Genomic DNA, 23,582 nt, shown 5'->3' on the forward strand with positions numbered 1-23,582 from the left:
AAATAAGCCTGAAAATAAAAGCAATTTCCAGATTCAAATTTAACGAAAATATAACATAAAGGGTTATAAGCTTCACCAGATTTCAGAGACTAGAAAAACAAAATTCATGAGAAAATCAGCATAGAAACAAATATCCAAGTACCATCCCTGTGTTCATTCCATGTTTGCAACCATTTTAGAGACAAGGTTGCTCATGTCAAGAGAACACGCTAACGTCGTTATCGATGCTTATACGCAGATATATAGGTATATCTAGTGAACCCCACAGTGCCCTGGAAGCACAAACAATATGTGCAAAAATTTAAGAAGAAATTTATACAGATATGGAAATAGTGAGTCTCAGTTTTTGATGAATTCCTGTCACGGGCTTCAGGTTAACTCAGTTCATCCCTGAGATGGAGTGAATATCGGCAATCCTGGTTTTGACAGAAGGTATTAGATGGGACATTACATTATATTATATTGCTTGCAAGCATGGAGAATATGATAATCAACGAAAAAACAAAACAATAAAATTGCAAGAACGATAAAAGAAATGATACCTTTAAAGGTCACTGATGCCGACGTCTTTTGACATTGTCCTCAGAAAATGACTGCCAGTTATTGTGATCAAGGTTGCTCAAGTCATCAAGTTCTGCAATGGCAAGCAAGTATGTTGTGAGCTTCAAGAGCTCCTGATCACTGTCTCGGCTAGAATGGGCCTTCTTGAATGGCTTGATGATCAAACCATTTTGGGGGTTCATCACAAAGTTTCTTCGCAGATCATCAAACATTATGGTGTTTTTTGAACTGTAGAACTGAGTATAACAAGAAATTGCTAGTCATCAGTCAACTGAAAGTTAGACTGCAAATGAAAATTGCATTACTTGCATACCAGACATTGAAATTTAACCCATCCCAAACTAACTACTATTACTAAAAAGACAAAATCATTACTGTGTCTGAGACTCTTAAAATGTTGGTATTCCATCTAGAAAATTTGAAAACAATTTTAAAAAATCCCCCTGTAAGTCGTAATGGGGAAATTTATAAATGACAGTATTTATCTTCATATGATATGCAAAGGAGATAGCAAACACTCACCATCATTCAGAATTTATAAAGAAATAAAAGGGAAAATGAGCAAAAAACGATGGTTAACAAGTACATTGTTCCATACCTCAGGGAACTTAGCCCAAATCAAGCCTAATGGCTTGCAATCAAAGGTTCCACGAGACTCGCATTGAACTGTGATCATTGCCATATGGTCTAGAAGAGCTGTGATTTTGTAGTTGGGATTGCTGAGCACTCCAAGCTGACTCATCTTCAATTCAACCCATTTCATGCTGTAGAAATGAAACATATATGAATTACTACACAGGTGCACATAACCCAATTTGTTTACTGAACTTAATATAAAGTCCATAGTTATTATTATCATCACAATTCCCTGTAATCTACAATCAGAAAAAGAAATTTGAAGCTCTAGACTTGCTAGTCTACTTAATCTTTCACATATGCCATCAGGCCCATCACACAAAACAAAGATGGGAAGAAGACAAAAGGATTGATGCAAATTCACTTCAACTTGAACGGGGAAAAAAACCCTAAATTTGTAAGAGTCATTTACTTTCGGAATGAGTTGATACTTGGGTAATGAAAAAAAATATACAGAAGATCTCTCAAATTCATTACTCTTTTCAACATAAACATCTTCTCTAACACACATATTTAGCATAACCTCTTCAAAATCTGTAGTCCAAACCTAACGTCTAGCAACATAACATAGTAGACCTTACTATAACAGATTAGATCTCATCTACTTTGATGCTAACACATTATTGATTCTAGGGAGTTCTAACGAAAAGCTCACGGTACTGTTCAATTTAACGAAAAACCGCATTTTTACACTAAAAAGTTAAACCTGGTACTATTCATTTTACCCCTTGTTTTGTCCTTGTCGTTAAAACTCAAAGTTTTGAAACTCTTTTCATTAGTTTTCCTTTGATTCTACATATGCAGTTTCTTTTACTCGTGATTCAAACAATTCATCCGACAAGAGATAATAGAAAAAAGGAAGGTAATATACCAATTTCAAAGAAATTTTTTGTCAAAGAACAGAAAAGAATAGAAAGAAAAAGGCGAAATCAAATTCAACAAGATTGAAAAGAAACGATCCCATTTCAAAATTGAATTCAATTTTATAATGATTGAATTTGGGTAAATGGCTATATTAGTATCCAAGCTGAAATCAAGGTGTTTAATTGCTTCAATTGAAGCCATGGAAATCTACGTGCGAGTAACTATAAATGAGAGTTTATTACAGGATACGGAAACATCCAAACAATGCACTTCCAATGCTATACAACAGTCGCCTAAGCACGTTTAGAAAATGAGCATGATACTTAATAACACTGAAACAAAAGGGGGAATATATCTTTGTTATAAAATTCTCTTAGCATTGCATTTTGTAATTGACAACTTACCTAGTTGCAGACCATATCATGATGTCATATTCCGAATAAGCAGCTGTAAGAAACTCGTGAAGAACTACAAAACACAATGTGTGTAAAGTCAAATGAAAGACACACATGAAGACTCTTGAAAAGTAGAAATTTCATATGAAGAAAGAACAACTGACAAGGCCGCATAAGTTGAAGCGGGTTCTCTGCTGTGGACCGGTGATCAAACAGAGTATAATCAATATCCAGCACAAGCAGTTTCTTTCCTTCCCGGCAAGGATTTCGAAGTTCAATCTACAATCCAATTCACACAATAAAAAAATACATAAAAACAAAGCAGTAATCACATTCATCTGCAATCAAAAGTGAAAGACGGAAACTGCTAACCTTATATTGATCGACACGCCTCCTCAACTTATTGGCAAACTTATCTTTAATCTCAACAGCTTCATCTTGGGCAATCTCGAAATCGTCAACAATCTCTGGAGACTCCACCGGATCCACTATAATATCATCCTCCATGGTACTGATTCAATTCCATTCCAGAAACATTTTATCAGACACTTGGTGTGCATAAATATATAGGCATTTAAACATGGGCAAATGATAGACGGAGACTTACCCGATCATGGTCATCTTTTGGGAGGGCTTGAAGGGAAGAGAGGAGAGCAAAACGGTGTCGTCGGCGAGCTTGGATGGGAGGAGTTTTGGGTAGAGAAGCTTTTGACGTTTGGGCAAGACGGTGGTGAGTTGGCAGATGCGGCGTTTCAGCTCGCCCACCGTGTCGTCGCCGCACACTCGAACGGTGTACTCCTTTCCGCTCCACTTCACAGTCAGCGTTATCTCCTCTTCTGGCGACGATGGCGTTGAGGTTGAGGCTGCGCCTGCACCTGCTACTCCTGCCATTGCACCAACAAATTGCTTTCTCTCTCCTGAGGTTTTAAGTCTAGAGAGAGAGGCAGCAGCAGAAGCTACTTTTCTTCTTTTTATATATATTCTGATTTTTATTCATTTTCCATTTTCATTCTCTTGACTTTCAATCAAATTTTGAGCCCAACCCAACTCACGATATTTATGGATGAAACGAATTTAGTGTCACTGAAATATTAAATTTACCTTCCAAATTGGTGCTTTTGGAATAAAGTATTTAAATGTTTTTTTTTATAATTCGCTTGTATTTTTATTAAGAATTGGTTCTAAAATCATTCTTATAAAAATATTTTCAGTCATTGTAAAAGCGGGTAATGCTAGAAAGATTGAGTTTGTAGAAAAAATTTGCAAACTAAATGATGTGTCACCAATAGAGATGATCACATTTATCAACGCTTAAGTAATAATCCAATCGTTAGCTTCCATATCATTTAATTTATAATTAATTTACAAATTTAGTCTCTTTAGCATTAGCTTTTAAAAACATTTCAAAACGAGCTGTATGAAATTAATGTAAATTGTTGATTTGTCATTAAATTGGGTTAGTGCATTTTACACCTTTCAAGTTTGGAATGATTCTCAAAATGGGGCACATGTCTCAAATTACTCATATTGCACCTTAAAATATTAAAATTGTATTAATATGTGTCTTTAATTTGATTATTTGTATGGCAAATATTAAATTGATGACGCGATGAGTTTGAAACTCTTGTATAAGCTAACGTGTGAGTTGCATTTGCACACATTGACAAAAAAACTCATCAATTTATTGGATGATTAGAGGTTTAAAGAGACAAAAGAAAAAAAATTGATATACTTTTAAAATCCCATGATGTAACATGAGAAAATTGAATTGGATGATTAGAGGTTCAAAGAGACAAAAGAAAAAAATTTGATATACTTTTAAAATCCCATGATGTAACATGAGAAAATTGAAATCTCATAGCCCATTTTTAAAATCGCCTCAAACTTGAAGGGTGTAAAATGTAGTTAACCCTTTTTATTTGAGTGAAATTACATCTCTAAATTGTTTTTGAAGAAAAAAAAAACATCTTTAAATTATTAATAACTGTCAATTTTCTCCATTTTGTAAGTATTACATTCAAACTTTCATCAACTGAAATCATGTGACTTGAACGTAACACACTTTAAAATGTTCTACTGTCATTTACTCACTTATGAGCGCTTAACATTGATTAGACTTTAAATTCTATCAATTTCCCCCCTAAAGTTAACTCCTTTAGAGTGTTTTTTCCAAAATAGCAAGTCCTTAAATTCATTAAAAAAATGTCAATCTACCCTCCAAAATGTCTTGCACAAATCGCTTGACTTAAATTTACAAAACATTTAATAAAATAACTTCGACTCTTATACTACGGAGAAAAATTATAGTTTATAATGAATTCAAGGGCTTATTTTATCAAAAATAGTAATCTATGGACTTGATTTCCAAACTGAATAGTAATGTATGGACAAATGCCTAATCAGTAATCACAGTGCCCCTTCCAAAGGGAAGATAACACAAAACGAAACAAAAAAAATGGCAGTAGGGTGGGTTACATACAAAGTGCCTCCAACTCCATTTTTAGAAGATGAAAATTGACGAACAAGGAAACAAAGAAAAAAGAGCCTCCGCGCATATCTACTATCTAGCTTCGTCCTCTGTTTCCTCATCATCGTCGCCATTGTTGTCACCACACCTCCAACCAGCTTCAACATTGTCACGGTCCTCCTCTGTTTCTTCACTTTCTTAACATTTCTTCACTGTCCTCTTCTGTTTCTTCACTTCCAGTTAGGTCTGAGCATGTTTTGCTGGCTCTTGACATTCACACGTTTTCCAGCATAGGCATCTTGATCACTGGCTTCATCGATCTCATTGCGAGCAACATCAAACACATGGCCAGGATGCACTGCCCTATAATGCCGCTTAAGCTTGTCTTCATGGATGTACGTCTTATGACACCCGTCATAAATGCAAGCATAAGAAAGATCCGATGATGCTTTGCCATAAGGAGGCTTGGGAGTTCTGATTTGCTTCTCTGCAGGTAGGGTGGCATATTTTGGCACACAAACTGGCTCGTCGATCTGTAAAATCAGCGTCAATATTGAGAATCAAGTCATACTTCCTATGTTAAGAAAGTCCAGAAAAATAGATGTATGACACGCTATTCTTTATCATAATAAAGGTATAAAACATTCACACGCTATTCTGTACCAAAAACAAATGAAGATAACTTCAAATATTTCATAAACAATAAAAGTGAGGCAGGAATAACAAACCGTTTCATGGTAATCTACAATGTGGTTTTTAAGCTTGTACTCATATGGATATCTCCTTAGGCAGTCTGGGTATGGACAGTGATAATAGTTCTCTGCTGAATGTGTTTTCATGTGGTACATAAGGAAGTATTCCTGGGAGAAGGCCTGCACAAGTCATATTCGAAATTGATTATAACACAGCAAAATCTGTTATGCATGTTAAACAACCACAAATAAAGGAAATTTATCAAGCCCGAAAAAGACATCAAATTTATGAAAAGCACAGAATGGTTCAAGTAAACAGCTAGGATGATACTACTGATATAGTGACAGTTTTTCGGCTTGATTGGATGTGTAAAATTTAAATACTGGTATCACAATAATCATTATCTTAAGCAGCATTCGTTAAGGATGGCCAAAACTGCAATTCATTACCAGATTCTATTTTCCTTTAAGTCGGGTTCTAAAATCCAGTATCAAATGTGAAGAGTGGCAATTCAAAACCTACCCACTTGTAGGGTCTAGTCTAGCCTATATTAGACATACAACTCTGATTCATTCCAACACGGAATGTGAGCTACACATATTGAACTAATAAAAAATAAACAGAAGTTTCACCAGATATCATTGGTACGTTGAGGATATGTTTGACATTCAAATTACTTTGCCAGTGTGCACAGGAAACTAACTTAACATAGCAGGGAAGAAGATAAATTGCGTCCTTCAAACAGATATTGTAATTGTATAGTTCGTTGTGTGTGTTGTTTTGGGTGGGAGGGTTTGAAATACAGCTAAACCGTTAAAACTTCAACATTAGATGGCAAGAGAACTTGAAAGAAAACATTTTAGTAATGGATAAGATGATACCTTGCCACAGCCTTCACGAGGACATACATAATCCTTTTCTTCGGAATGAATAAGAAAGTGTCTTTCCATCTTTGAACTATCCAAAAATTTCTGTAACATTCAAAATATTATTTTTCAAAGTCAACTAAGAATAAGAAACTCTGCCGGAATATCAGATATATCCTTGCTTTAAAAGTACCCACAGTAGTGCAACACGAAACTATAGGAATTGCACATTTGGGACTGAACAAGACTTACAAATGCCAGGAACAAATTATTAGACATAAACAAAATCTTTCTTCTCGTTTTTTGCTTTTGGTTTTACCAAATTAAGAAACTGACAACTCTTCTCCATTTCTTTTGACATGATAGTAACTTGCTGTCTCAATCCCATAGCTTACTCTATCTGGAAACAATACCTTTCCACAACCCTCGTACAGACAAACATGTTGTATCTCCGCATGGATGTCAGCATGCTTCCTCAAAGCACCAGCATCAATAAAGATCTTCCCACAGCTGTCATAGCTGCAAAGAAAAAGTACTTTGGTTGTTGGTTCTGGCTCTGGCTCTGGAGCCATTGTTTTCTTTGATTTCTCATCCAAAGCCTCTGATGTATCCGCTAACAAAAACAGAAAATGAGAAAAATCAGTCCAAACTCATGTCATAGGAACAAAGACATACAACAGAACATGCTCGCCCATCATGTTAATCCAACATGGCTCTCTTAAGCCTAAACTCATTAGTGATTCATTAAGTCTTAGGCCAATTGTAAAACTAATGTGTTTATAAATCTAATGCATTGTTTAAATGACACATCAAGAATTTAATAACTATTAAATCAGATGTTGGGCAGCGGAATTTAATAGCTTCACGGAAGCGAAAACACTGAAAACATAAACTTAAACAATTCTTGGCCTCTCCAGGGGCATCACACCCATTCTTGGCCTCTCACCAAGAAGTTTGGCATCTCACCAAAACAATCCCATCGCAGGATAAGAATTCCAATCTCTGGAAAACCAAACTTTTCTATTCATCAACTCTTCATTCATTCAATCTGAATTACAACGGGGGTATTTTTAATGGCTTATACCTAAAGAATGCAGGAAAGTAAACGCAGTGGAAAGAAATCCTAATCCAAAAATACAATAGAAAACCAAATCTAATCCGAAATACAATTGGAAAGAATTAAACCTTATAAAATAGGAAAACAAAATACTAAAACCCCAGAGAATAAGAGACAAAAAACCCTTTGATTAGCATCTTCCACTTTGGTTCCGCATTTAAGTACGACCTAGAAAACACTTCAGAAGTCAAACCATAAACTTACAAAAGCAGAAGGATCTCAGTTAAGACACTAATCCCCACTGAATTTGAAGAAATATCAACTTGGGAGAGTAAAGCGAGTGACAGTGCTTAACGTAAGTATTGGCTCTGACCGAACAAGAGCACTAGTGTATACCATGATGCAAATAAATGGCCTACTAATCATGTAATACTAATATTACATACAAAATTACAAATCAAAGAAAATACAAGAAAATTGAGTAGATAAGACTTCTATGATGAATTACATAAGTCATAGCTTGAATAGCATGCAGAACTCACACATCAAACCGAAGGCAATACTAATTCCATATTTTTATCTCTTTTTGTCTTTTTTCTGTTTCTTTAAATTCATAAACACTTACCAATCCAGAATCCTTCTCATTCATATAACTCACACTACAACGTAAAGTGGTTTAGAAGTATTTTCAGGAATCACCGTACAGAACATGGTAGGGAAGAAGTACCTTTCACCCACTTCATTAGAGAGCACTCTCCACCTGTTGCTATGACATCTTGTGGAACCCTGACCACGAGTTTGTATCAAGCCATTAGCCAAAGGTAGGTCAAATACTTTCAAATTATCAAAGTGCAGCTATCTTCTTTCTTTTGTTATGAGAGTAATGCTTCGTACATAAGGTCCTACAAGACCCTGACACTGTTGCTGGAAGCTTATTTCTAGACAAATAGTTCTTCAATCTTTTTTTTTAGGCGAATAGTTCTTGAATCTTAATCACCACATAAAGGAGAAAATCTTCGGATACGATAAAAATGGTCGTTTTTTTTTCTTCACTTTCGTGTTCCTAAACATTAAATGAACATAAAATTAGGCCATTTAACTCAGCTGTACAGTAACCAAATCTTCAAACTGACATATTATGTTCTCTTTCGTTTTGAAATTGCTAAACAAAAACTTGACTTTCAAATTATCAAAGAAACCAATGCACCCTTCTCACTTCTTACCAACAATCAACACCTGCAACTGAGTCCCATAAAAGTACCTAACTTTACTTCGACTGTAAATCGAAACCATAAACGCAAGAATCGAAGGGACACTTCAGAGACTATGAAAACTGAAATTGCACTAACATTCAAAACCCAGGAAGTCGAAAAGATTGTGCTTGCAATTCTTCGTCTAAATTAATCGGAGATGAAAGTTAAATCATCAAATTAGAAATGAAAGAAAAGGGAAAATAGATACCATTCTTTGAACCATTTGACAGGGAGAGTCTTGGATCGGAAGGTTGGGCGCCTCTCGGAGGAATTGTGATGGAATTGGGACTCCATCTCATTCTTCTTCTTCTTCTATTCGTCGTCTTTATTAGGATTCCACGCTTAGGAATTGGGGGTTAGGGTTAGGGCAAGAATTAGGGTTTGGTAATAGGGAGAGATCGTTACGGAAATTAAGGTTCAGGTTTTAGCAGCTCCGGTTCTGTCGGTTCATCACTTGACGTCTGTTTGGCGGGAGTTGCCAAAATTTAGGAATTTTTTAATTTATAGCTGAAAATTCACTCAAATTCTTTAACAAATTCATAAATATTATTATTTTTTTTATAAAACAATTTAAATGTAGGAAACAAATTCACTCAAATAGACCGAACTAGCCTTAAAATTAAAACCTAATTGCACTCAAAAGTGAAATCTAATTAATCATTTCATCACTGAGTTTTTATTATTTATAATCAAAATTTAGTACACAAATTCACAAATATTAGTTTTTACAAACAATTCAAACATAGCTAAAAATTTATTTAAATAGACCGAACTAGCCTCAAAATTAAACCTAATTACACCTAAAACCAAAATCGGATATCATTGCTGAGTTTTTATCATTTATAACCAAATTTTAACAAACAAATCATAAATATTTATTTTTATAAAACAATTCAAATATAGCTTAAAATCCACTTAAATAAACCGAAATACCCTCAAAGTTAAAACCTAATTACACCTAAAACTAGAATCTAATTAAGCATCGTTGTTCCCCAGTATCATTGCTGCCATATTGGGATCCAAAAGCAGCATCCAGCTTGCTTAGACTTTGAATTTGAATTGTCACATATATACAATTCTAATTATGCTCATCTTCCAACGCACTTTTCTGGGGAGAATGGTGATTTGCTGCTAAGACCTTCCTCTATCTCCTTTTTATTCTTTCTTTTTTTTGTCTTAACAGGTCCATATAAAATTGCTTCTAGAATTATCAACGACCTCAACAAGATCGTGGAGCGGTGGTGACGACAGATATAACTGTAAACGGGTCGGATTTATTGGATCATCTGAACCGTTAAGTTAACGGGTCATTTAAATCCGACCCGTTAAGTTAACTGATCACTCGTTTCACCTGTTAACAATTATTATTATTATTATTATTATCATTATTTTTGCATAGAGTTTATTTTTTTGTTGTTAAGACTTGACTGAAATTACTAAAACATCCTTAACTAACAGGTGCTAACGGGTTGATCCAAAGTGACCCGTTATTTAACGGGTTCATCTGTTAGCAACCCAACACGTTAAGCATCCACCCAAATACTAATATTAACAAATCGGGTCCAAAATGCCAGATCTAACAATAGGGTTCGACAAGAGTGGTCCACATTAGTTGTTGGAGAGAGTTTATAGAAGAAAGCTTGTCGAGGTTCAAGTTGCAGAAGTTGAACCCAAGTATCGATGAGGTTTAGAAGAAGCCATGTAAAGAGCTCGAGGAAGAACTTGAGCGGTTGATCAAATATGCGAAATTCATGCTTCGAATTTTAGGCCCTTTTTTGTTACTTAATTTTGTAATTGAATTTGTGTTTGGAATGGTGGAAGACAATGCTTGCATCTCTTGTAAACTTAGAAGACAATTAATAGGAAAATAGAACTACAAAGATAAGATAGTCTGAATCCAAATACAAAAGCAGAACTAGAAATGGAGATTGCAACACAGAGTCTAAATCCAAATGTAGAAGATAAACCATAAACGAACACTACAACACAACGTCTAAATCCAAATGTAAAATACAAAATCAGACACTGCAACACAACATCAGAATTCACTTAGCACAAATGCCGATCTGCACCAAACAAAACTGATGGGTAATGCTAGGAAGATGAAATTCGTAGACAAAATTTTGTAAACTAAATTACATGGAAGTTGATGATTGAATTATTACGTAAACGTTGATAAATATGTTCATTCCTATAAGTGACACATGTTGACAAATTTAATTTTCCTAGTATTACCCAAAATTAATATATAATTGGCAATATATTATTTTAAATGAAAGGAGAAAAATAAAAAGAAGAGCATTGCCAATTTGCCATCAGCATGGAATGACAGGCACCGAGAAAAGAACATCGTGATAGTCTCTGCCCACCGAATGTTTGGGAATCTCCTATTTGCACTTTACATTGGAGTGCATGCCCGGCAGGTTTTCTAAACCTTCAATACATACACACATGGAAAGACTCACCCGCCCGAGTTGCTTACTCAACGAGTGGGAGCGAGTCAACTCACCCGTTAAACCATGTCAACCTTTCCTCCTATTCCATCTCAGCATCAGCCAATACCTGCCACAGCAATAGCTTTCCACTGGGGACACGAACACCATCGTCACTTTGTTCTAGTACTGTTGCACATTTTTCCTGCCGCCATTTTTTTGCTAACTTTTTCTTCCTCCTCATGAGTACCAAGTTCCTCAACATATTGATCCAAATCGGTAACCTAACTCGTTCGATAACAGAATTTTCCATCTCCCTAACAATCTCTCCGATCGTCGGACGATTTTCTACATTGGACGATACACAACTTGCTGCAACATATAAAATGTGCCTTATTGTGCTTGACATGTATACGGGAAACCCTATCCTTGCATCACAAATCTCGTTGATTCGCTCTTCTTCGATTAATGCCACTGCCCAGTCCACTATCGAAGCGGGTGACTTATAAACATCGATGACTTTTCTGCAGCTAATGATCTCAAGCAACACAACACCAAAACTAAACATATCACTTTTGGTGCTTAATTTGCTAGGCGTGGTGTAACAAGGGTCCAAATATCCAATAGTTCCTGCAGCGGGTTGACTCACTTGACTCGGCAAATCAAACAGCACGGCAAGTCCAAAATCCGCCAACTTGGCATTCCAATCTGAATCGAACAAAATATTTTCAGACTTGATGTCCCTGTGGATCACCGTAGGCTTCCCTTCGTGAAGAAATTGGACCGCCCGGGCAACTTGGATGGCGATTTCTACACGTTTAGGCCACGAAGGCGGTGTAGGTGCAACATGAAGTAGGTCATGGAGAGAGCCATTGGGCATGAACTCCATGACAATGAGCTTGTTGTTGCTGTTCAAATGAACTTGGCTTGTTCCAAGAAGGCTTATAACATGCCGGTTCTCGGGTAAGGACGATAACACACATATTTCGTTTTCGAGCTTGGAGCAGTTGTCACGATGTTGCAATGGCTTCTTTAGGGCAACAATTTTGTTGAGTAGCATGGCTTTGTAGACCATTCCATGGCTGCCTTTGCCGACCAGCCGAGTCGGAGAGAAGCTTCCTGTTGCGTTCACAAGCTCATCATAATCAAAGTTCACCATTTAACCAAGAAATCTGGTACCCTGCAAAATGTAGGGTTTTATTGTTTGATGATGATGAAGTTGATGGGGGATTGAAGATGTATGTAGGTAAGAGTTGGCCGGAGGAAAAACTGGAAGTGCTTTTGGAGATGCCAGCAAATAAAGCGGCTGTGGGGAGACGTCAAAAGAAGAACTAGTAAATAGAAAAGAAAGAGTAATTGAGAAAAGGAAAAGGTAGTAAGTAGTGCTACTGAGAAAAAGAAAAGGGATTCTGACGAGGGATATGAGATATCGATGCTCCATTTGAAATTTTTAGAATTTTAGATGCTGGTTGGCTTGCCCGGTCGTTTTTGTGGTCCCCCCTTAACACCGTTTTGATATTGGAGTAAAATTCTCCCTCCTCTAATTCCCTTCCCTGCCCTCCTTTCTCATTTTCTTTTTTTGTCTCTCTCCTTATAAAGAAGTCATTACAAGATGTAACGTGACTCAACCGTAACCGTTCAAATAGGAGAAGAGAAAAGGCGAGTGAAATTTAGAAGGAAGAGAATGAGAAAAGGCGAGTGAAATTTAGAGGGGAGATAATCATACTCCTTTGATATATCTAATTTGAATTTGAATCTATTTTTTTAGGGAATAATACTTGCATCCCTAACGATGAAAGTGCACATATTCCACTATGTGTAAATAATGTATCTAAGGTTGTTTTGTTTGTAACCAAAAGATTACAGGTTAGAGTCGTAGAAACAACACTTTTTAAAGTAAGAATAAAGCTGTATACAATGGACGTTTTCCGACCCTCACAAAACGAGTAACCTTATTGGCTTGGGTCTCCCCCATACACTCGGTTCAGAAATCTAACCATTTCGTAAAGTGGACACAGATCGACGGGGAAATAATTCAACTATCTCTCCACCAAAGTTTTGGCAACATAAGTATGCAAGATTCTGACATTAATGTAAGACTTTGGGTTCATACTTTCTTAATAGACATGAGAAACAATATTTTCAAAAGTTAACAACAAATAAAAGGTAAAGATAGTACTATTCTGAGAACAATCCATCATCACGCGCATCCAATTGGCTATCAAAACCAATATCTTAAAAGATTAAAAAGAAATAAAAGTCATCACATAAAAATAAAGAGTTGCATGGACTACCAAGTGAACTACGAAGAGACCGTTTCTGACCCTCGATCTATGATAAAATCATTCTTCGAGCGGATTGAGCACGTGACCAATGAACTGAACCGTTCCAGTCATTTCCTCTCTGATCAAAAACAGGAATGGGTGATCAGCCACAAAGTGTATCCGTTTAATCGGTTCAAATGGCTGAGCACAACCACACTCCTCGGCAAAAACAGAAACAGCCGCAGCTTTTGTGCCTTCTTCATCAACCTCAATGAAGGATTTATGAATTATATTGGCCTCGCGAAGAGGTGACTCCACCATCTCACTCAAATCACCATTCCCATTGAAAGGCAGAACCAGTCCTAAATCCTCGAGGATTTTGGAAGCTTTAAAGCCAGAGGAAAACTTAAACCTTGGGATTTTGAAGGCACCAACTTCGACTCTTGTTTTGGGGAGATGGCGATCTAAGAAACCAGGCTCGGAGCAAACTCTGTCGACCAAAGCTGGGAGCCCATCTCTTTCATTAGGAAGTAAAAAGTACATTGAAAACTGCCGCTCCTTGTCTTTTCCTGGTTCATACTCAAGCTTTGCGACCTTGAAGCTGTCAAAGGCTCTTACATACTGGTCCTCGTAGCTTCTGCACATGAACGGCGCCAGGACTTTAGTACCATCGAGAAGGTAAAAGTTCTGCTTGAATGTCATTGATGCATCAAACTGGTCGTTCCAAACTCCTTTGAAGTACAAGGCATTTACAATTATAAGCTTGGAGTCGCTTTTAACTGTCCCAGGAAGAAGAACCTCAGTGATGAGGCCGTTCGTCTCCTTTTCAACCCATGAATTCACTTCAACTCTCGCTTTGTCAGGGTCAGTCTTGATACTGACTTGTTTAATCGCTGCCTTGTAAACAGTGTCCACAACCTCCTTGAAAGATGGTTTGATAGAGAGAGACTCCTCAACCCAGAGGGCATTGGCAAAGTTGAGGCAAGGACCGCCTCTAGCGGATCCGTCTGCTAAGACCAAAGTTACAAGAGGGGCGGCAAGGGAGTTGAGTTGGTCGGAGGACTCGGACTTGAGGAAAGAGAGCAACTGGTCCTTAGTGAGACCCTTTGAACCGGCTGTTATCAAGAACAACACGACCTGGATGGACAGCGGCGAGTACACAATGTTCTTCCCTTTGCCTTCAGTCATGAGAAGATGCTTGGTGATTTTGAGTGCGACATCGGTTAGGTTGCTGGTGGAATACTCTTTGGGATCCATATCGATCGTTAACTTACGGGAGGAGGAGACAGTACCAGCTGCAGGTAATTGGAGAGATTTAGATATAAATTGATCAAACCCTAAAACACACTCATGGCCGTATTGCCATGTATCCTTTAAAAACTACACTTTTATACATCATACATACAACACACATGCACACACACATATACATATGTTTATACACATTATTATACATGAAGAAAACCGATTGAGAAATTGATAGAGATGTAGATAACTGATAAAACCCTAAGTTATATTTATCAAGTGATTAAAATATAGCAGATGTTTCATGGTACTTGGTTGATTCCCCTCATTCGTTGGTTTGCAATTCAAGAAACCCTACACACCTCTTTATTTCTCAAGCACCTTTATGTACTTTAATCTTCTTTAATTAATTCGATCAGAGGCCAAAAGTTAAAAGGATGTGTGGATAACACACCGCCCCAACCCTAAACGCCAAACCCTGTACTACGTACTTTGGATATGTAGTCAAATAGATAGAAATCCTAAACCCTCGAATCAATAGAAACCTAGATGTGCAGAAAATTTGAAGAAGTACTTAGGCTACTGATACGAAAATTGAATAGAGATTAGGAGTAAATATTTCGTTCCATACCTGAGTGTTTCTTCGTTCGTGGTGAAGACGACGAGCTTCTCGGACGAATACGCTGAGTTTTTTAACACTGACGAAATAAGCGAGTTGTTGTGGTACTGTGGGTCCTCTATATATATATTCAGTTGAAAATATTGAGTTAAGGATATATAAGAATTCCTCCAAATTCACAATTCTCAAATACAACTTTAATGATGTCACAAACTCAAATACTTTTTCATAATGAAGTATTTATAAGATAGAGCAATACTAGAAAAAAAAATCAAATCAAATCTTTGTCCATAGAAAACCTAAATCAAATCTCTAAAATAATTTTCTTTATATTTTCCGACACCCCGTCTCACAATATAGAGGTCATTTTTCATGAATACCCAGGATATCTACCCGTATGATCTATCATGTTGTAAGTAGACTTAAAATTAGCCGAAGATTTCAAAATCATTTTTCATGAATACCCAGGATATCTACCCGTATGATCTATCACGTTGTAAGTAGACTTAAGATTAGCCCAAGATTTCAAAATCATTATCAACTCACCCTAACTTCGTTATGTTTTCCATCCAAATAAGTTGTGTTCAAGGTTATTTTGGACTTTTTACCTCTTTTTCATTTGTTTATTTTTTAAGGAAAACTAACGAAAAGTCCAAATTTTTTTTCCTTTTAATGAAAAACCCTTTTAAAAGGAATAGTGAATAGTATTAGGGAAATGTATAAATGTGATTTTTCATTAAAAGTGAACAGTACCGGGAGTGTTTTGTTAAACCTCCCTATATTTTATTATTTATACAAACATCTATTTAAGGAACAAGAGAATAAATTGGTTTTAGACTTTTGACCTTTGTTTCACAAGTTCCCTATGGTACGAACTTGAGAATTTGGGCTAATAAAAAAACATGTTGTGTTCGTGTTAAAAGCTTATGGTGGAGTACTAACATGGAGTTTAGCTAATTTCAATTTTTGAGAATTCAACGTGGTCAATCATATCGATAAAAAAAGAGTTGAAATGTCCGAAACAATCTTCATGTGGAGTGGGGAGCTAAAACGCCTGAATAACCTTGAAAAGTAGTCGCGTGGGCTGATCCACAATGGGTCAAACTGGGCCAATTTACCCTGTGGAGCCGGAAATCTGGCTGAAGAACGCTTTCAATGACCCTGTGGTCGTCTGGTTGTCAATCTTCTTGCCTACAAGGTGTTCAACGATGCTCAAATACCGCCGTTTCGAACAAAGAACAAAACTCTCTTTCCTTTCTGTTTTTTTTTTTTTTTTTTTTTTTGCCCTTTTTACAAAGCCGGTTGTTCCGATCTTTTTTTTTTTGTTACGTTTAGATCTCCAAGTTTTGTTGTGACCGTTCTTTTTTTGGGGTATTAAATGCTTCGTCGCATTGTGGAAAGCATTTTTTCCTCTGATGTTTACCTTAAGCTATACGACTGCAATATATGAGAACGATTTGAATCGAACCGAATCAAACGGTTTGGTTTTGTAGTAACTTGGTTTGGTTACGGTTTTACAGCAAAACTTAACATTCCCGGACCTCGTTCACCCCTAGACATGATTAAGACATTGATCGATTTTGAGACGACTCTTATTCCTGCAGAAGATTTTGAGAATACTGTATTATTCATATCGATCGACTTTGGTAATATAGCTCAACTGCTGAAACGGAAGTAGTGGTAGTAAAACATGAATTGCTTTCAGAAATTTGACAACCCAATGTAGCATTACTTCTACAAGTAATCAAACAACCAAAAGATTTGCAACAAGTTATATTTAGGTAGGGAGGAAAATAACCTGGAAAAATACAGCAGGACGGTATAAGTTCAGCAAAAAGATATTACTTCGATTCAGAAGTCCAACCATTTTGCGTAGTAGACACAGGTTGATGGGGAAATAATCCCATCCGGTGTACATTGACTTATCCGCGGACAAACTCCACATGGAATAGAAGCCATTGCGCCAACTTTGGTTTCTCCTCTAGTACCTCCCTTGCCTTTGCATTTATAGCAAACTTTTCCAATTTGAATAGAAGCAAACTCCCCCATCCCGGTGCTCTTCACCTCCATGACTCGATTGTCCAAAACCAAATCCCTCACAATCTCCTCCGTTTGCTGTTTTGTAAACTCGGTCTTGAATATTTTAGTTTTTCTGATTGCATCCGCAATTCCCTCCAACGTAGCAACCTTCTGCTGATATATCATCTTCGCAAACTGATCTTTTACAAGGTTTATATAATCTTTGTCGAGTTTCCCCTCCGAGTACCAAGCCCCACCGGTTAACTCCTTGGAGGGCTCAAATTCTGTAGCAATGTAATGCTTTCTCCCCTTGCTTTGGACATTTACAACCTCTTGTATCAGTTTCTTTGCTTGAAGTGTTTTTAAGGCTGCGTTAAACACCTTGTCAGGTAGGTTTGTCTCTTTCTTCATGTCTCGTGTCCAAATCCCCATATCTTGCTTGCTATGGATCACATTGTATAGAATTCGCTCGTTCTGGCTCAAAGAGTCCGCCGGGGAACTAGAGTCTGGCTGTTTCCGTTTGCTCATTGCTATGATCCTGTCGAGGAGAAAAACAAACAACAGAAGAAACTTATCGACACTTGCATCACAAAGCCGAAGGCCTGTCCATTGCAGATTAACACTACTGAAAAACTAACCAATGAATAAGATAAACTGGAATCGCTCCAGGGGCCTCACGCTCGTTCTTGGTTTCACCCAAAGCTACTACGATTGCAAGATTATAAACTCGGAAAGTTTAATTTATCAACTATCTTAACTATTGAATTACAATGGTATACATAAACACTTAACCCTAATGGAAAATTGAAACCCTAAAACAAACAGGAACAGGATTAATCCTAATAAAACACAGAAGAATCATAACCCTTGTGAAATTTCAAGAAAAAAAAAAGGACATGGAAGAATTTTAAAAAAAAAAAAAAACCCTAGAAATTTCAAATTTACCTAAACCAGGTAAGCCAACAACTCCTGCAAAATCCACTTCCCAAATTTCAAACCAAATTAAACTCCTTCATAAATTTGAAATTAGCCCAATATATATATACACACATATATAAATAAGCATACCTGTAAAGCTCTGTTCGGCTGAACTGAAGGAAGAAGCACGCAGAGAGTTGCAGAAGTTGCAAACTTTTAAACGACAAAACATAGGTTGCCGTTTGTGGGCTTTACTATCATCATTAGAATATGGGCCGGCCCAAACCGAAAAGCAAGTATAAAAAAAAACCCTAATAAAGTCACGTGATCTGCACGTGCGATACCTTCATCGTCCCTGGTATTTAATACTTATACACCCTGAACGGACCATCCGCCTCCTTCTGAAACCTCGCGCGGTTCTTCTGGGTGTTGGCCTCCGCGCAGCTAGAGAGAGAGAGAGAGAGAGAGAGGGCGGAGAGGGAGAGGTTGGAATCGAAAATGGTGGCGCCGAAGAAGACGAAGAAGACCCATGAGAGCATCAACACCAGGCTCGCTCTCGTCATGAAGAGCGGCAAATACACTCTCGGTTACAAAACCGTCATCGATTCCCTCCGCAGCTCCAAAGGCACCCGATTTCTTCATCGTTTTAATTCTATGGTTTTTGAATTCTAAGTACTGGGTTCGTTTCAAGTTTTTGTAATTGGGATTTGATTGTGTTGCTGTGGAAATTGTTTTTGCAGGCAAGTTGATCATTATCTCCAACAATTGCCCGCCTCTTCGGAAGTCGGAAATCGAATACTATGCGATGCTTGCGAAGATTGGGGTTCACCATTACAACGGAAGTAAGTGGTTCTCTGTATAATCAATCTGGGTTTGCTTGCTTTAGGTAGATTTTTTTCGTGAACTTATGATATTACAAGTTTGTAGAATTGGCATGGATGTTTGGTTGGTGTCTTTGTTGTATACTTTGCTTTTCGCCCGATACATCGATAAAACAGAAGTAATGTTATTGTTTATGAATGTTATGATCTTGGATGTTGTGGAATTTATCATTACTTTTCTTGTTGGGTCGTTTTCTTAGCGCTATCTATGACAAGTTTAGTTAAACTTGAGAGTTTATCTCACCTCGTTTGGTGGCTTGTGTTGGATAATTCACTATATTTAATCCATTTCTTGCTTCAACATGGAGAACTAATGTTGTATTCACACCTCGTGTTACACGCATATATCTCCATTTTGTTCACAAGTAGGAGTAATGTGAGACATTTTCCGTGTTGTTTTGTTATATTTTCTTTCTGCTGTGTCGTATCTCTTTGATGATGGAATGAAGTTGAAATAATAAAGTTGATTATACTTACTCTATTCATTTTCTTTTGGTAAAGTTTGTCAACTAGTATATAACTGAGTTTGCAAAACTATTACCTTTTCATTTGGTTGGTCATATTTGTTCTGTTTTCAGACAATGTTGAGCTTGGTACAGCCTGCGGCAAGTATTTCCGCGTTTCGTGCCTTAGCATTATCGATGCAGGTATTCAAAAGTTGTATTACCATTTTGCACGATTTGTTGCACAAACTACTGATATGATAACCAATTTAGCTGACTTGTCACATGTTATAATAATTTTCAGGTGATTCGGATATCATAAAGACTCTACCTGGTGATCATTGAGGAACGCTGGATATCGCCCCCATTTTTGAAAGTGCAATTGGGTTTGTAGGCTTGCTTTCATTGAAATACTCTGATTTTCTATGAGGATGTATTCTTTTTCAATTAGTATGAGGATACTTCCGATATATGAGGTTATCTTATCTTAGAAGTGATCTTCACGGTGTTATGAGAATCGTCTAAAGTTAAATTTTATTATGTTAGAGAAGTCCCATTCTGGGTCTTCATCTGTTTTTTCGGTAATGCTCCCTGTTTACACCGTCTGTGCACACAGGGTTTCCAACCTGGAACTAGATCGTATATCTCAGTCTTCTCCTTAACTTGTCGTAGTAAACACCGGAAAGATGGAATGTTGAATCTTAGTGTTATAACCTTGTTTATTTTATGGACTTTGCGTAAGCTTGGTTCCAATTTACCATTCGACTTGTGGCAACAATGGTGGATTTCTGGTATGATTGGGTTCTGGTTCTGTCGTTCGGCCTTCACTTCCCAGCCTTGTCCATGTCATAAAAATGGCCGTTGCTCGCGAGTCCGTTAGGCTTGCGAAAATTGTACAATTGAGGGGATTTATGCGAGGGAAAGAGAAGATGACCATTTGATCGGACCAAAACATCATCTGTTTCAGATGCGAGAGCGATCGTGTTGCATAAGCATAAGTGCCGCTGACGGTGCTTGGTCCCCGAAGCAAAAGCACCCCTGTCGTTGCCACAACCATGACGGAGCTCGTATGGCATCAGGGACCGATATCAGAGACCGACTCAACGAGACTTCTTTCATTTTTCCTGTTGAGGTTGTTTGTTGGTACCTGAGAAAAATGGAAGATGCAGAATGCAGAGGACCGAGGGTTTCAAGAATCCTGAAACCAAAGGAAGTAAAGTTTTGGGTTGGATTTTTTGTCAAAGCAACATTGTGGAAGTTCACTTAGGCCCGTCGGCAGAGTTGCCTCTTGATCCTCAATGGTGTTTTGTTTTGATCTTGCTTTTGAGTGTCCGTCCACTTATGAATTAGCCATTTGGGCCTTTTCAGTGCTCGTTCAACCCTTACAGTTTGCCTTAGTCTCTTTATGCGACGCGGAGGTTACGCTGTGCTTGATCATGTCCTGCTTAGTTACAAGCTCACGTTACTAAATTATTTTATTTGGGCTTTTATTGGGATTTGCCATGATGACTCATTATACTTGCCATTGGAACCCTTCCTTTCGAACACCCTTAACTCATCGATTCATGTTTTTGGTTGTCATACGCATTTTCTTGAAAAGTCAGATCCCCTCCTAAGCTTAGGAGGTTGAGCTTCCTAAGCAAAGGATCTGGGCCGTTAAAATTTGATTCAACAACTACAAACAGGAGGCCCCTTTAAAAGTTATAATAATTGCAGTCGTTGGATCAAATTTCAACGGCCTAGATCCTTTGCTCAGGAGGATCAACCTCCTAAGCTCAGGAGGTGATCCGATACCGGGAATATTTTTGCTCACCATTTACAAGTAATGGTGATGCTCATCACCCTATTTATCATCATTACATGAATTTAAATTTCGAGATATGTGTAGCAGATAGACGTAAATCTCCAAATTAAACCCATTCAACAGTAATAAATAGGGTGGTGGGCGAAAATGCCCCCATTAAGCAGCATTACCATTCTAACTAGACATGTTTAGACCATGCATTCATATGGGAGTTCTTGTGTTCAATTTTTTGTTTCAGTGAAGGACATTCCTTTTCAAGAATAATTTTTTCGGCTACACCGGAAAAATTTAAACTCTAAACTTATCTTAATCATAACTCAATACTCTACTGTAAGTTCGACAAATCCAAGGACATGATTTTGACGAAGTAATTCGTTGTCAAATATTTGGCATAACTTGTGAGACTGATCGATTTTAACACTTGAAGTAGGACATCCTTCAATGATTTGAGGGAGACATTATTATTACATTTTGGTTTTGGCACACACGCCAAACTGCATACTATTGAAGATGCTCTTCTTCGAAATTAAAGGGGCCTCAGAAATTGATGTTTCTGAAATCAAATTATGTGATGGATAAGTTGTACAAGTTACTCTACAATGCATTTTATCAATTTGATCGTCTGCTTTTTAGGTTTTTCTTAGAGAATTGTTATTAGTATTTCAAAAATCTCATTCTACACTCCTTATTAGTGTACTTTTCTTTTTAATTATAGAAAGTTTGGAGTGCAAAATGAGATTTTTAGAATGTCAATAGCAATTCCATTTTTTAAAGCTTACTTAAATCGAAGCCATATGATTGTTGGATTAAATGTTAGTTATTTTAATGTTTCTCTAAAGAAGCATAATCGCCTATTTTCTTCACTAAAATTGAACGTTTTAATGGTTTTAAATTTCTCTAATTTTTTTTTTACAATGAGCCTCTATCAATGATGGATTGAAATTTAAACAGTTCGGCTCGTTAAAGAAGGTTATGAAGTTGGCACAACAAGGTTTTCATCGGGACTGCGTGTGTGTGTGTGTGTATTATTTACATATATAAAGACGCAGGTCCTGCACTACACTAGAGACTGGAGAAGAAGAGAGTAGAGCATACCCACAGCGTACCATGTACCGGGTATTTAGATGCTATGCATGTGGAGCCCTATCAATGCCGATAAATGCTATCCCGGCCCACTTGGATCAAGACATAACTTTTACTTGTTCCTCCAGATGGAGAAGAGCCGACATCGAGGTGCCAAACCTTCCTGTCGATGGGGACAAATGAAAGATTCTAGCTATGGTGCATGGTAGAAAACGTACCTGTAAATATCGGGATTGCTATGGATCCATCTAAAATAAACAAGCAGTTAATGCTTGTAAGCTTAGTGTCGAGTTTAAAGAAATATGAAAAACGTGGTTCGAGAGATATTTCATTATTTGGCACGACATTAGCATTACTTAAATTTGTACAAAATTTTAGACCTCAACACTTAGCTTTACCACAATTCCCATTAGAGACTATTATTCTTCGAGATGCTCTCAAATTTGCATGCCCATGAAGCATCAAGCATATCTCATGTTCAAGTGGAAGGAGATTCTAAATTTGTCATTGATGCGATCCTTGATTGATTCTCAATCTCGTAAAAATTGCGTACTATTATTAAGGATATACGCTTCTTAGTATGACATTTTGATTCTATACCATGAAGTCACATTTTTGCGGAGGTTATTTTCTAAGAACCTATCCTCTTATTTTGTGATGGTGAAAATTGTTCTAGAAATTTTAGTTTGTAGTTCTATTTTATTAGAGCTAAACAACGCCATTTTCATATTATATACCAAGAAGTATTTTGATTTTCTTATCTGCGTAGCGTTGGAGAATAGGATCCTACATCATATATATGACAAAAATTATACAACTAGCATACGACAAATTTCGCCATTAATATCACTTAAGCATTTTGTAATAAAGCCGATACTAATTATAGGTGGTTAAGAGCATTTCCAATGGAAACTCTAAATGGAGTCTCTACAAATGTATAGTCTCTAAATATAGGGACAAAAGACTTCCAATTGGTTAGAATAGAAGTTGCTAAAGTATCTCAATATATAGTGACTCGCCTGATACCTCAAAGAAATCCTCAAATGTGAGGACTGTATATAAGGACTCAAAGAGTGGACCCA

The 23,582-nt window shown here is 37.1% G+C and overlaps 6 protein-coding genes across 7 annotated transcripts; 1 reads left to right on the forward strand and 5 right to left on the reverse strand.

Moving 5' to 3' along the window:
* Positions 1–80: 80 nt before the first annotated feature.
* LOC137744844 (ubiquitin-like domain-containing CTD phosphatase) lies at positions 81–3,425 on the reverse strand. The gene is made up of 7 exons (XM_068484655.1): positions 3,064–3,425; positions 2,829–2,967; positions 2,621–2,735; positions 2,466–2,529; positions 1,160–1,325; positions 543–797; positions 81–416 (listed from the first exon to the last, which is right to left on the reverse strand). Exons 1-6 carry the CDS (start codon positions 3,345–3,347, stop codon positions 552–554), a joined length of 1,014 nt encoding a protein of 337 aa, XP_068340756.1. The 5' UTR covers positions 3,348–3,425; the 3' UTR covers positions 81–416; positions 543–551.
* Positions 3,426–4,681: 1,256 nt separating this feature from the next.
* Positions 4,682–9,246, reverse strand: LOC137719853 (zinc finger transcription factor YY1-like). The gene is made up of 6 exons (XM_068458856.1): positions 9,001–9,246; positions 8,267–8,325; positions 6,896–7,095; positions 6,498–6,587; positions 5,652–5,795; positions 4,682–5,456 (listed from the first exon to the last, which is right to left on the reverse strand). Exons 1-6 carry the CDS (start codon positions 9,084–9,086, stop codon positions 5,154–5,156), a joined length of 882 nt encoding a protein of 293 aa, XP_068314957.1. The 5' UTR covers positions 9,087–9,246; the 3' UTR covers positions 4,682–5,153.
* Positions 9,247–10,971: 1,725 nt separating this feature from the next.
* Positions 10,972–12,498, reverse strand: LOC137729213 (serine/threonine-protein kinase-like protein At5g23170). Its single transcript, XM_068468078.1, has one exon. The coding sequence runs from the start codon at positions 12,381–12,383 to the stop codon at positions 11,328–11,330; it is 1,056 nt and encodes a 351-aa protein (XP_068324179.1). The 5' UTR covers positions 12,384–12,498; the 3' UTR covers positions 10,972–11,327.
* Positions 12,499–13,497: 999 nt separating this feature from the next.
* LOC137729669 (serpin-ZX-like) lies at positions 13,498–14,761 on the reverse strand. The gene has a single exon (XM_068468676.1). The coding sequence runs from the start codon at positions 14,743–14,745 to the stop codon at positions 13,567–13,569; it is 1,179 nt and encodes a 392-aa protein (XP_068324777.1). The 5' UTR covers positions 14,746–14,761; the 3' UTR covers positions 13,498–13,566.
* Positions 14,762–16,960: 2,199 nt separating this feature from the next.
* On the reverse strand, positions 16,961–18,486 carry LOC137713464 (uncharacterized). Of its 2 annotated transcripts, XM_068452766.1 has the most exons (3): positions 18,440–18,457; positions 18,010–18,076; positions 16,961–17,909 (listed from the first exon to the last, which is right to left on the reverse strand). In XM_068452766.1, exon 3 carries the CDS (start codon positions 17,897–17,899, stop codon positions 17,204–17,206), a length of 696 nt encoding a protein of 231 aa, XP_068308867.1. In that variant the 5' UTR covers positions 17,900–17,909; positions 18,010–18,076; positions 18,440–18,457; the 3' UTR covers positions 16,961–17,203. The 2 variants fall into 2 exon arrangements, with proteins under 2 accessions (XP_068308867.1, XP_068308870.1); XM_068452769.1 differs by lacking the exon at positions 18,010–18,076 and having other exon boundaries at positions 18,440–18,486.
* A 210-nt stretch (positions 18,487–18,696) lies between these two features.
* LOC137741296 (large ribosomal subunit protein eL30) lies at positions 18,697–20,150 on the forward strand. Its single transcript, XM_068481022.1, has 4 exons — positions 18,697–18,914; positions 19,030–19,131; positions 19,749–19,817; positions 19,918–20,150. Exons 1-4 carry the CDS (start codon positions 18,788–18,790, stop codon positions 19,956–19,958), a joined length of 339 nt encoding a protein of 112 aa, XP_068337123.1. The 5' UTR covers positions 18,697–18,787; the 3' UTR covers positions 19,959–20,150.
* Positions 20,151–23,582: the final 3,432 nt, after the last annotated feature.

This window comes from Pyrus communis, chromosome 1 (assembly GCF_963583255.1).
Source record: "Pyrus communis chromosome 1, drPyrComm1.1, whole genome shotgun sequence".
Lineage (NCBI taxonomy): Eukaryota > Viridiplantae > Streptophyta > Magnoliopsida > Rosales > Rosaceae > Pyrus > Pyrus communis.